Consider the following 13,273-nt stretch of genomic DNA (forward strand, 5'->3'; position numbering starts at 1 on the left):
ACAAGGGCTGCAGGGAGCCAGGCGACAAACTTACCAGTAAGCACGATAAACAGGTGGGGTGTGTCGTGTGCTGGAAGGTGAGAAATCGGGAGAGGATAGAAAAGAGTTGGCGCCGGGGACTCGGGTCGGGCTGGGGGCAGTGTCTGGAGACGTTTTCGGTTGTCGCGGCTGGGAGGGGGCTGGTGCGAGTCACACCTGGGGCCTTGAGACCAGGGACAGACTCTCTGAGACCAAAGTCTCTGCGATGGGGGAGGGGAGGACCTTCAGGCAGTCCCCTCTGGGTCACACCTGGTTTGAGGATGACTGCTGTCTGCAGGCCCTCATGGTCCTGGCGCCCCCTCCCCCCCACCCCTGCGGCAGTAATTCTGTACCTGGAGGAGGAATGAGCCCTCAGGGAACCCCAGGACCTCAGCCTGTGGCCACCTTGACATCCCTCAGCGTTTGCCCTCATTTAAATGTGAGTGACAATCCTGAACATGACACTTCCGGTGAATTGAAGGTGGTGGTTCTCCTCCAGGGACAGACCTGCCCCCGGGGGACACTTGGCACCGTCTGGGGACAGTCTGGTTGTCAGGACTTGGGGAAGGAGGTGCCACTAGTAAGTGGTGTGTGGATGCTGGAGACGAACGACCCCCAAGTGTCCACAGGGCTAACCCTGCCCAGACCCCCTTACCCAGGTCAGATGTCATCTGCTCCGATGTGTCACGAAGTGCCAGAGGCCGGGCGGCTTAAGCAATAGACACTTCTTCTCACCCGGTCTGCAGACTGGAGGTTCAAGATCAAGGTGCCAGCAGGGCTGATTCCTGCTGAGGCCTTTCTCCTGGGCTTGCAGATGGTCACCTTCTCGCTCACGTGGCGGCTCCTCTGTGCGTGTGGCCCCTGGTGTCTCTCTCCCTTTTTAAAATTTTTGTAAATGTTTCATTTATTTTTGAGAGAGACAGAACCCAAGCAGCGGAGGGGCAGAGGGGGGATGCCGGAGGCCCGCTCACAGCCGGTCCAGGGGTCCCCGAAGGATGGACGGTGCCGGCGAGAGAGAGTGAGAGAGCCCCGAGAATCTTTCTGATCACCAGGCAGGCATCTCCGTCCTGTCAATTTTGATGTCTTTATTTAAAGGTCCAACGATAACATGAGATCAGAAAAAGGAAAGTTTACAGTGGAAAGCTTTTTGTGATAAGATGCTTTGAAAAGGATACAAAAACAGGTTTTTCGGAAGTATTCTTGCAGAACCACCCCAATCATAGTGAGGTTGAGTAAATCTTACAACTACGGATATAACAGGATGTTCTTCGTGAAAAACAGGGTGACATACATATTTGTTCTAAGTTAATAACGCTGAGATTAGGGCACAGGTGAAGTTGGATATAGATAGGCCGGGAGGCATTCTGTCTGCCTCACAAGAGGACCAATGTTGTTGTTTTTTAAATTTTTTAATGTTTTATTTATTTCTGAGAGAGAGAGAGAGAGAGAGAGAGAGAGCGTGAGCAGGGGAGGGTCAGGGAGAGAGGGAGATACAGAATCGGAAGCAGGCTCCAGGCTCTGAGCTGTCAGCACAGAGCCCAACGCGGGGCTCGAACCCAGGAACCGCGAGATCCTGACCTGAGCCGAAGTCGGACGCTTCACCGACTGAGCCACCCAGGCACCCCAAGAGAAAATGACTTTTAATAACAAATGACATGTTCTCTTCTTTCCCTCCCTGTCGGGCACCTCACTTAGCTACAGTGGGCAGCAGACAGAGCCTTAATTCAGCTGCTTCCCATAAGGAAAGAAAAACGGTTATAGGTTAGTGTCAAGGGTCTTGAGAGCCTAACAACACGGGATTTTCCCAAGGGTCCCCCACAATAGTCCTGACCTCCCAACCTGAGTCCTGACCCACCCATCAGCCCCACCCCGGTGCAGCTTGGCCCCAGGGACCACAGCCCCCTCCATCACCAATGGTGTAAAGAAAGATCCAGACCGTGGGCGTTCGCCCTCTAGTGGGCGAGATCGGGAATGACATGAGGTGATGCGTAGGAAGAAGGGAAAGCAAAGGGCATCAAAGGATGGGGGCGGGCTGTTGGAGGTGCGGAGGCCAGCTAGAAGGCTTGCTTGATCAAGGGGTTGGGCAGGGACCTGAAAGAGGTAAGGGAGGGAGCCACGGGGATATTTGCAGAAAGAACGATCCTGACGGAGGAAACAGGCTGTGCAAAGGCCCGGAGGCAGGACCGCGCCTGGTGTGTTTGAGAAACAGGGCGATCGGTGTGTCTGGAGCAGAGGGAGCAAGGGCGGAAGTAGAGGAAAAGAAGGAAGAACGCGCAGGGCCTTGTGGGCTCACGGTGAGGACGTGGGCAGTCACGAGAGCTCCTAGCAGAGGCGGCCCGCGCCCGACTGGGCTGCTCACAGGCGCCCCCTGGCGGTGGAGGGGGGCGGACGTGGCGACCTGAGCAGAGGCGACTGCGCTAACCCGGCGGTAACGTTCCGCATCGCCTCAACGTTCTTGCTCCAGAACAGGTACCGAGCTTTACCTGTGCACTAACAGAAAAGGCCCTTCTGAAAGGCTTTTCCCGAAATAAAGACATCTGTGTCCGGAGTCACAGGGGGGACGATGAGGGAAAGCGCCACAGGGTGCCTGGCCGACCCCCATCTGCTGAGACGCTGACCGGGGGCGGAGGCAAAGCGGGAGTTGGCGCTGCCCAGGCAAAGGGGGGTAGCTGGCCCCTGCCCTTCCCCCACATCTCCTGGGCCTCCCCCCACCATCCGTCAACTACAGGGTCAATTAGCTCTGTCATTTCTGTGGCTTCACGGCTGCTGGTAAAAGTTTGGAACGGTGCCCTGTGCCCGGGGTGGGGGGCTCTGAAACAGACGTGGGGCCAGGCTGGCGCATCACTCAAGATGGCGGAGGACGTGCTGCTTCTGGAACACAGATTTGCTTCTGGTTCCTGCTCTGTGCCCTGCCGGGGTCGCCGGGGGATGGGGTGGGGTGGGGGGGTCCGTTCATCAGTCACTTAGGCACCAGGCCTGAGGAAGCGGCCACTGTCCCTAATGCCACCAGCCACCGAGACACGGAAAAAGAACCCAAGAGTGTCCCTCCCTCACTGGCCACGAAGTGCCCTGGCCCCGCAAGTGCGAGCGCACGGTGTTCACAGTTCATTGGCCAAGAACTCATCCCGTGGCCCCTGGCCAATCACAGGGCCAGGAAGAGTCGTGCCCTCATGTGCTCAGGCGGGAGGGACCGGGAATCGCCGGCAGAGACAGAATGACCACCATGGCCGGGGAGAGGGACCAAAGACCAGGGGCAGGGCCTTGGTTGAAGGCCTCTTCCATCAGGGCTGCCTTGCCCACCCCCTGCCGCCTCTCGGGCTTACCCCGGACCCCATCCCAGACCCACGGGCTGCTGTGATAATAATCCTATGGCATAGACTGGCCTAAGGCTCCACACATATTAACCACTTTGATCTTCAAACAATTCCGTGAGGCGGGTCCTATCGCTACCGTCCCGTTTCGCAGATGGGAAGACTGAGGCGTTAAGTCGCACAGTTGGGGTGAGTGGCAGCCAGGTGGGCACCTGGGCCACCTGGCCCCTCTTGATGCCCCCACACATAGGCTCCACGTCCCCAGCCCTGCCAACGACCAAAGCCCGCATGGCCACGCCTCCACCGGGACGGGTCCGCAGGGAACTGGTGACCCTGAGACCCGGGACTCTGGGACCCCAGCTGCCAGCAGCTGTTGGCTTCTCCGCTGCCCCGGAGGCCGGCCGGCTCGCAAGCAGGCAGTCAGGGCCTCTCTGTTGCCCACGCCGCAGGCGGAGCCGACAAACAGCAGATGGACGCTGAGCTGAGGAAGGAGATGATGGCCATCTGGCCCAACCTGTCCCAGAAGACCCTGGACCTGCTGGTCACCCCGCACAAGTGTAAGAGCCGTGCCTGGCCCAGCCCGGGGCTCTGGCCCGCCAGGACGGACGGGGCGGGGGACAGGAGGCAGGTGCAGGGGCCCGGCTGGTGCCCTCGGGGCCCCCACCCACGGCGAGCTCGCCCTGTGCCCCCCCAGCCACAGACCTGACCGTGGGGAAGATCTACGCGGCCATGATGATTATGGAATACTACCGGCAGAGCAAGGCCAAGAAGCTGCAGGCCTTGCGTGAGGAGCAGGTATGGCCCTGGGCCCTGGCGCCCTCCCCTCCCTGCGGGCACCGTGGTGACAGACCAGAGCAGCCAGGTGTAGCCGGGACCCACCCATGGTGGGTCACTGGACAGCAGGGCTGTGCCGAGGAGGTGGCCTGGATGAACTCATCTGCTCCACCAGCACTTATTGGGCACCTGCTGTGTGCCAGGCACTGTTCTCAGCCCCCGGGGGTGCAGCTATGAGCCAAAGAGATGAGAATCCCTGTGGAGTGGACATTCTAGTAATAAACGACCAACATGGCAGAAAACAGTAAAGGTGATGAGAAAGAGTGCTGGGGGGAAGGAGGGATGCAGTTTGAAATGGGCCTCAGGGAGGCCTTCTCGAGGAGGTGATGTCTGAGCAGAGACTTGAAGGAAGAGGAGAGGGGGTGGGTCATAGCTGAGGGAAGAACACTCCAGGCAGAGGGAACAGCCAGTGCAGAGGTCCTGCGGCAGGACTTTGAGTTTAAGGTCACTGTGGCGGACACGGTGAGCCAGAGTGGAGACGAGGGTGGGGAGGTGACAGGGAAGACCACGCAGAGCCTTGGGGACGGGCCCTGGGAGCAATTTTGACTTTTGCTCTGGGTCAGATGGGAGCCCCCCCCCCCCCCCCGCCTCATTAGAGGTGAGAAGTTACCTCAGTCAGGTGATCACTGGCGCCCTCTGGTGGCCATAGCCGGTAAGGGCTGGAGCAGGGAGACCCTGGAGGAGGCGAATCTCCGGGTCCAGGCGGGTGATGACAGGCCAGACCTGGGTGAGAAGCGGTCCGGTTCTGCATGGATTTGCAAGCAGGAGTCTAGTGGACTGTGTGTGCGTGCGTGCGTGCGTGTGTGTGTTGGAGGTGTGAAGAATTACTTCTGGCATTTTGCTGGGGGCGGGGGCGGGGAGCTAGGAGCATTCTCGCACAGCCTCCCCGCTGTCTGCTGCAGCTTTGGCCAGAGCCTGGGCCCTTGAACACCCTCCCCAACCCCCACCCCCGCGCCCTTCCACCTTGTGCACACTCGTTGCCCTCTCTCTCTCCAGAACCGGACACCACTCATGTTCCAGCGCATGGAGCCCCCATCTCCAACCCAGGAGGGGGGCCCTGGCCAGAACGCCCTCCCGTCGTCCCAGCTGGACCCAGGAGGAGGCCTGTGAGTGTGGCTCTGGCCAGGAGGTGGGGCCGAAAGGGCAGGGGGCGCCATTCCCCGGGGCGGACCGCCACCCTGGCCTCTGTCCCCCACACAGGTTGGCTCATGAAAGCGGCATCAAGGAGAGCCCGTCCTGGGTGACCCAGCGAGCCCAGGAGATGTTCCAGAAGACGGGAACGTGGAGCCCAGAGCGGGGTCCTCCCACTGACATGCCCAACAGCCAGCCCAACTCCCAGGTGCCTCTGTCCCCCCCACCCCACCCCCGCCAGGCCCAAGCAGCACAGGATGGAGGGGTCTGGGGTCCTAGCGTCCGGCCCCGGGACTCACCCGGCCTCGCCCTGTGCCCCGCAGTCTGTGGAGATGCGAGAGATGGGCAGGGATGGTTACTCGGACAGTGAGCACTACCTCCCCATGGAAGGTCAGGCCCGGGCTGCCTCCATGCCCCGCCTCCCCGCGGAGAACCAGGTGAGGGGCTTTCACCCACCCCCCTGGGGTGGATGCGGGGCCCCAGGCTCCCTGCCGGCCAGCAGTGGGGGTGCCATGGCCCCCTTCCCCACACACAGCCCAGGGTGTCTCTACCCTCTGGGGGCCTGGCCCTTAGCTCCTCCCTGATGGGAGCCAGGCGGTCCCTGCCTGTGTGGAGGTGCCAAGGCAGGCGGATGGGGAGGGCCTGTGGGGGTGTGGAAGGGGCGTGGGCGGTGACGGGTCAGGGCCAGGTGAGACCTGAAGTCAAGAATACACACACGGGCACGCACACGCACCTGCACACATGCTGCGAACGTCTGTGCTCCTATGAACGCACATGCGTGCACGCGGGAAGTTGGCAGGTCCTGGGACCTGATCTCAGGGGTGGGGGAGCATCTGGGTGGGGGGCGCCGCTGGGGTTTGTATTTCCTGTCTGGTCGCTGTGGGGCCGGTGGGGAGGGACAGGGGCGGATGGCTGATGCGTGTCTGTGTGTGGCTGCTTCGCCCACAGCTGCAGCGCCTACCTGGTGGGGGGGGGGGGAGGCGGGGCGTAAGCCCACTGCCCCCAGCTCTCGGGGACAAGGGGACCAGAGCCAGAAGCATGGCTGGTGGCGCGTGTGGCTGCGGCAGGCTTACCGTGTGCTGTGCCGTGGCGTCTGCACGGGGTGGAAGGCTGTGCTGTGCGTGGCCAGGCCAGGGTCGCGCAGGGGCCTGGGCACTCGGGTGGGGGGCACCCAGCTGCATGTGGCTGCCCAGCCTCATCGTGCCAGCACCCCCCATCCACAGCCCCAGAACTGAGCTGCTTGGCCCCAAGAGAGGGCTGGGACCGGACGGCTGACGGCCACCCCATCCCCAAGCTTTTGAGTGTCAGCGGGAAAGAGGGCGGGGGCGCATCGCATGAGGCGGAGCCCGGGGCCAGGGGCCTGTGGTCACGCCACCCCATCTGTCCGTCTCGTGGCTCTGCCATCTGTCTGTCTGCCGTGTCTCCTGTCTGTCTCCTCTGTGCCCGTGGGAGGCTGGCCAGCCCGGCCTGGGGCCCCCACGCACCAGAGACCTTACCGTCTCTTCCCCGCCCCCACCCCACCCTCCCGGGCCGCCCGGGCCCCTCCTCCCAATCCTGGCATCTCCGTGTGCCACCTCTCCCTCTCCTTCTCCCTCTCCCTCTCGGCTTTTATATTTATTTTCTTCTTTCTGTTTTTCTGTGTGCACCATCCCGTGGGGCTGTGACAGAGGAGAAGGGGCCGGCCACGTGGGAATAACCTCAGTGTATGTACCGCGCCGCCCGCCTCCCAGCTGGGCTCCGGCCCCCTCTTCCCGCCCACCCCCCCTCGTGGGAGTCCCGTCGTCTCCCCTGTCCTCGGATCCCCCCCTTTCTTTGCAGACTGCAACCCCCCCAACCCCGTGAAGCCCCATCCGTGTGTGTTGTGTCTTCCATGTGCCCTGCTGGGTGGGCCTGCCCCCCACTCTTCCCCCATGCCCCCTTCTCCAAGCCCCCCCCCCCTGAGCTGCAAGGTGCCGACCTTCCGAGAAGCCTCGCCCGCAGCCCCGTCTGGCCTCCTCTTTCTCCAAGGCTCCTTCCCCTGACGCCACCCTGACCCTCTGGCGCTGAAGCCCTGGGTCCCTTAAAACTGCCGCCTTGGGCTGTGCCGCTGGCCACTCAGCCCGCCGGCCACGGGTGCCGCCTGCCTCCTCTTCTCTCTCCCAGCGGCAGAGCAGCAGGCCCCTCTCTAGGGTTTGACCCCTGGGGGTGCGCCACGTGCAGGCTCCCAGGTTGCAAGCCAAGAGGAGGAGCCAGTCCCCCAGGGCCTCAGATGCCAGGGCAGCCCCCCAAGGACTCCCTACAGGGCGGGACTCGGGTGGGCAGGAACGCCTGGCCCCACTAGGCCAGGAAAGGACAGTGAGGCCACAGTGAGCGAGGGGCAGTGCTGCCCGGTGCCCAGGGCTTCCGGCGGGTACTCTGGAAGGCGGGGGAGGCTCTCCCCTTCAGCGAGCCTGTCTGCCCCGGGCTGGGGGGTACCTCCCTGGGGTTGGATCAGATGGAGCCTCTCGGCCAGAACCCAGGACAGGCCTGGGAGGAGGCACCAGGGTCCCGGGACCCTGGGGGATCAGAAGCCGAGCCCCCCGGCCCTCTCGGACTCTGCCCCGGACAGTCACACCCCATTGCTAAGGGCCGAGGGAGTGGGACAGACCAGGACGGCTCTGGGCGGGCGTGCGTGCCACTGATCCCGGCCCGCTGGCCTGTCCGCCCCCCCCAGACCATCTCAGACACCAGCCCCATGAAGCGCTCGGCCTCCGTGCTGGGCCCCAAGGCCCGGCGCCTGGACGACTACTCCCTGGAGAGGGTGCCGCCGGAAGACACCCAGCGCCACCACCAGCGGCGACGAGACCGGGGCCACCGGGCGTCTGAGCGCTCCCTGGGCCGCTGCACGGACGTGGACACAGGTGGGCCAGGGACTGGAGGCCCGATAGGAGGTGCTGGATTGGGGGCGGGGTAGGGGGTAAGGCAGAGCAGCGCAAATAGGAGGGAGCCCTGGACAAGGGGCGGGACCGCTGGGCCAGCGGCTGCTCAGAGCCTGGGGACCTGACCCCGGTGCCCCGCAGGCCCTCCTTGGTCCGGGAGAAGGCGCCCCCTCTAGAGCCCACAGGCCCCAGGGAGGCCGCCTGTGTGTCCCCCGCCCCTCCTTCATGGCCCCGCCTGTTTGTCTGACCCCCCTGCTCGGCCCAGGCTTGGGGACCGACCTGAGCATGACCACCCAGTCCGGGGACCTGCCGTCTAAGGACCGGGACCAGGAGCGGGGCCGGCCCAAGGACCGGAGGCATCGGCACCACCACCACCACCACCACCACCCCCCACCCCCGGACAAGGAGCGCTACGCCCAGGAGCGGCCCGACCATGGCCGGGCCCGGGCCCGGGACCAGCGCTGGTCCCGCTCACCCAGCGAGGGCCGTGAACACATGGTACACCGGCAGGTGGGTGTGGCACGGGGCGCCCCTGACCCCAGCCGGCGGGATGGGGAGGGGTGCGGGGGAGGGGGGCACACCACACAGCCGCTCTAGGCAGGGTCTCCGTGTTCCCCAACTGTGACCCCTGACCCTGCCCACCACTGGGATCCCCAAGCCCCCGGGGGGGGGGGGGCGGGGAGCCACTCGGGCTCCCCACTCTGCACCCCCCAGCCCTCCTGCACGCCTGCCGCCCCCTCCCCTGCCCCACAGCTGCTTCCTCTTTGGTTGTGGATCACCGTTTGAGTTTCTGGCCAGCGTGGTCCTTAACGACTCATGCCCCCCCTCCCCGCTGGCTGCCTGCTGCCTTTTGCTTTCCTTTAACCCGGCTTCCGTTTTTGTTTCGATTATGATTTCTGTCCTCTGGACGCCTGTGAGTAATTTTTGAAACTTCTGCTCTTTAACCCCGAAACTTACAAAACTCCATTTCTCATTTCTCTTTTCACTTTGTTGTGTTGGTTTTCGACTTCCCCCTCCCTCCTTGTCTCTCCCTCCTCCTCCCCTCCCCCCCTCCTCCTCCCTGTGGCTGTTGCTTTTCTCCTTTTTTTCCATTCAAATGTCCTGTGCCCCCCTCCCCCACCTCCTCCTCCCGGCCCCTCCCCGGTCCCCTTTGGTTCTCCTTTGCTCCCCTCCCTCTCTCCCTCCCCGCCCTCTGTGTCTCCTCCGTCTCCTTCTGGTTGATTTTGTTGTATCTTTTTTTTTGATTTCCTTTGTTTCAATTTTCGTGTAGGGCAGTAGTTCCGTAAGTGGAAGCCCAGCCCCCTCAACATCTGGTACCAGCACTCCGCGGCGGGGACGCCGCCAGCTCCCCCAGACCCCCTCCACCCCCCGGCCACACGTGTCCTATTCCCCCGTGATCCGTAAGGCCGGCGGCTCGGGGCCCCCGCAGCAGCAGCAGCAGCAGCAGCAGCAGCAGCAGCAGCAGCAGCAGCCGGCGCGGCCGGGCCGGGCGGCCCCCAGCGGCCCGCGGAGGTACCCGGGCCCCGCGGCCGAGCCTCTGGCCGGGGAGCGGCCGCCCGCGGGGGGCCACGGCAGCAGCCGCTCGCCCGCGATGGAGCGGCGGGGCCCGGGCGCGGTCCGGAGCGAGTCCCCCAGGGCGTGTCGCCACGGCGGGGCGCGGTGGCCGGCGTCCGAGGGGCCCCCCGGGCCCCGGCACCACGGCTACTACAGGGGCTCCGACTACGACGAGGCCGACGGCCCGGGCGGCGGCGGCGGCGGCGGCGGGGACGAGCCCCGGGCCGCGGCGTACGACGCGCCCCCCCCTGCGCGCCGCGCGTGCTCGCCCAGGACTCCCCGGGCCCCGGGTCCGGCGTGCGCCTCGCCTTCCCGGCACGGCCGGCGACTCCCCAACGGCTACTACCTGGCACACGGCCCGGCACGGCCGCGCGGGCCGGGCCCCCGGAGAGGCCTGCACGAAGCCTACAGCGAGACCGACGACGACGACTGGTGCTAAGCCCGGGCGAGGTGGCCCCCGCGCCCGCCCGGCCCCCCCCACGCACCCCACGCACACGCCCCGCGGGGAGGAGCCGCGCACGGGGCCGCGGGCCCACCTCGCTGCCGCCTGCCCAGCACACACGGGGGGTGGGGGGCCCCCCCGGGACGGCCCCGGACTCTGGAGGGAGTCCCCAGGACCCGGACACACCAGGGTGGCCCGCCAAGACCCTCGGCCAGAAAAGCCGCTCCCCGGAGGGGTGGGGGGCCGGCGGCGATGAGCGCCCCCCCCAACCACCCAACCCAACCCGCCCCCCTCGACGGGGGGGGGCCCCTGGGCAGGGGTGGTGGGGAGACAGACAAACCACACAGCCAAGGGATTCGAATTAACTCAGCCATTTTTGGAGAACCTTGGGGAAAATGGAAATTTAAAAAAACAAAAAAACATTTTTAAAAGAAAAACGGGGAGAAAAAAAATCGCTTCTATTGATGAGTTTTATCATCTCAATTGAATCTTTCCTTTCCCTGGTGAGCGCGAGCTGGTGGCCCGTGTGTGGCGGAGAAGCCGGAAGCGAAGCGGAAACCCAGCGACCCACACGAGCCCTCCACCGGACAGTCATACCCCACCCGCGTTCTCAGACCCACACAGGAGTGCTTGCTGGTTATACCAAACCCTACTATTACTGCCTGCAGAAATCAATTTAAAAAAAACAAACAATTTTAAAAAGGACAAAAAAATTAATGATTGAGAAAAGAAGCATTTTTTTCTGACATTTGGTCCTGCTTGAAATAACAAAGAAAAAAAAAAAAACCACCACCACCACCACCACCGAGTTCCTTTGCTTCTTTTTTCCTTTTTCCTACCTTGTTTGAAAACTGTGGGCTTGGGACTGTGAATTACTGCATGACATTCAAAAAGAAAAAAAAAAATAAAAAAAAAGTTGAATCAAAGGGCTTTCGGATCGGACTTGTCTTTATCCCTCTGCAAAGTGCTCCCAGGGTCTCTTTGGGGGACCGGTGAAGGAAGCCCTTTGAAAGTGTTGGAAAGTAGCAAAGAACAAGTCAGACACAGACCTTGTTCCTCACAAGGCTTAGTGGCCAGAGCCCTAGAAATCCGGGCTACCTGAACAAGTGCAGGAAGGCCATGGCCAACGGTACTACCCAGGTCCCGGCTGGAAGACCGAGCAGTGCACCCCACACCTCGGCCCTCAGACACCCAGATCTCCCGCAGTCTGCCCTCAATAAGGTTCGACCTAAAAGCAGCCAACCTGGGAAATAAATCATCTTGAATGACCATCCTGCAGGATGGGGTCCCAGGGAGCCCCTGTGAGGCCCCGAACATTAGCAAAACTTCTATGAGAAACACCTGGGCAGCTGGTGGGGCGTCCTAAAGGTCAAAGGGCAGAGCAGCCCCCCCCCATTGGGGGCTCAAGATGCTGAGCAAATCAGAAGTACAGGTCAAGGTGGAGTTCTTACATAGGGCGCCTGGGTGGCTCAGTCGGTTAAGCATCCGACTTCGGGTCAGGTCATGGTCTCACAGTTTGTGGGTTCGAGCCCCGCGTCAGGCTCTGTGCTGACAGCTAGCTCAGAGCCTGGAGCCTGTCTTCTGATTCTGTGTGTCTCTCTCTGACCCTCCTCTGCTCATGCTGTCTCTATCTCTCTCTCAAAAATAAATAAAACGTTTTTTTTTAAAAAAAAAAGGTGGGGTACTTACAAAGGGGCCTACGGCCTGGCCTCCCGCCAGGCAAACCCACCCAATGCACCTGCCTGTACACTCGGACTGCAGCCTAACAGAATGAAGATGGTAGAAGACTCCCACCTTGCCCCCCATCTTCAGGAACTCTCCTTGCCTATTCTGTGAATGCTCCTGTAAATATGAGCAATAGCCACACAACTATGACAGTGAGATTAGGCAGGCAGAGGGCTGTGTTGATTCAGGAGAGCAAAAGACAGTTATAGCCCCTTGTTCAAGTTGAGCGGAAAGGCAGCTCCTCGTTCTCCCTAGAAAGGGCTGCTGAGAATCCCATGAAGCCTGCAGGCCAGGAGGGGGGATGGTCCTCAGGAAACACCAGGACACCAGAAGAAGGAAAATCAGAGGCCAGGTGGGGGGAGACTAATCACCAACATCTACCACACCCCCACTTCCGGGTCAGTCATTGAACCCTGGGAAGCTTGTCTCCACCAGGCTCCCTAGAACCACTTCCAACTCAGCTCTAGCCTCACTGGCTGTGTGACCTCAGAAAGTGACAACCTCTCTGTGCCTCTGTTTCCATCTGTAAAACCAAAATGATAATGAGACTATGAAAATTAAATGCATTATTTTACATCAGCCACCAGCGAACTTTTTCTTCAAGGATCAGAGAGTAATATTTTCAGCTTTGAGACCCAGGTAGTCTCTATTGCAACTCTTCAACTCTGCCGTTGCACCAGGAAAGCAGCCAGAGATAACATGCTAACAAGTGAATGTGGCCATGTTCCAATAAAACTTTATTTATAAATACAGGCAGGCAGTGAGCCAGATTGGGGCCTTTATCCTACATAAGCGGTTCCCAACCTGTTTGGTGTCAACACCCCTTTACATTCTTAAGAAAATTATTGAGGGGATGCCTGGATGGCTCAGTTGGTTAAGCGTCCGACTTCGGCTCAGGTCATGATCTCACGGTTCATGGGTTCAAGCCCTGCGTCGGGCTCTGTGCTGACAGCTCAGAGCCAGGAGCCTGTTTTGGATTCTGTATCTCCCTCTCTCTCTGACCCTCCCCTGTTCACACTGTCGATCTCTCTCTCTCTCAGAAATAAATAAAACATTTTTAAAAAATTATTGAGGACTCCAAAGCATGTCTATTTATTTGGGTTATAGTTACTGATATTTACCATTTAGAAATTAAAACGGAATTTTTAAAAACTATGTATTCGTTTTTAAAACACAATCATATTTAGGATGAGAAATAACCACACTTTTCAACAACGAAAATCCGCGAAAAGAGAGCCTTTGTTTTACATTTTTGCATCTGATTCATGTCTGCTTACAGAAGACAGCTACATTCTCCTATCTACCCACCTCTGCATCCAACTTGTTGCAATATCGGCTACATTCTGGAAGCCGGACAGTAC

General features: G+C 61.0%; 1 protein-coding gene and 1 long non-coding RNA gene across 4 annotated transcripts in view; one reads left to right on the plus strand and one right to left on the minus strand.

Moving 5' to 3' along the window:
• CACNA1A (calcium voltage-gated channel subunit alpha1 A) overlaps positions 1-10,184 on the plus strand; it is a 219,146-nt gene extending 208,962 nt beyond the window's left edge. For all 3 annotated transcript variants that reach the window (XM_039252248.1, XM_039252246.1, XM_039252247.1), the window contains 9 exons: positions 3,779-3,886; positions 4,024-4,124; positions 5,160-5,269; positions 5,364-5,502; positions 5,618-5,731; positions 6,962-6,997; positions 7,987-8,173; positions 8,457-8,701; positions 9,462-10,184. In XM_039252248.1, coding sequence (XP_039108179.1) covers positions 3,779-3,886; positions 4,024-4,124; positions 5,160-5,269; positions 5,364-5,502; positions 5,618-5,731; positions 6,962-6,997; positions 7,987-8,173; positions 8,457-8,701; positions 9,462-10,184 — 1,763 coding nt within the window. The remainder of the gene's footprint in view (positions 1-3,778; positions 3,887-4,023; positions 4,125-5,159; positions 5,270-5,363; positions 5,503-5,617; positions 5,732-6,961; positions 6,998-7,986; positions 8,174-8,456; positions 8,702-9,461) is intronic.
• On the minus strand, positions 673-10,172 carry LOC120245298. The gene is made up of 3 exons (XR_005531751.1): positions 10,092-10,172; positions 4,774-4,886; positions 673-894 (listed from the first exon to the last, which is right to left on the minus strand). It is a non-coding gene; the product is annotated as an uncharacterized LOC120245298 (long non-coding RNA).
• Positions 10,185-13,273: the final 3,089 nt, after the last annotated feature.

The sequence above is a fragment of the Hyaena hyaena genome, unplaced genomic scaffold, assembly GCF_003009895.1.
Source record: "Hyaena hyaena isolate Hyena2069 unplaced genomic scaffold, ASM300989v1 scaffold_414, whole genome shotgun sequence".
Lineage (NCBI taxonomy): Eukaryota > Metazoa > Chordata > Mammalia > Carnivora > Hyaenidae > Hyaena > Hyaena hyaena.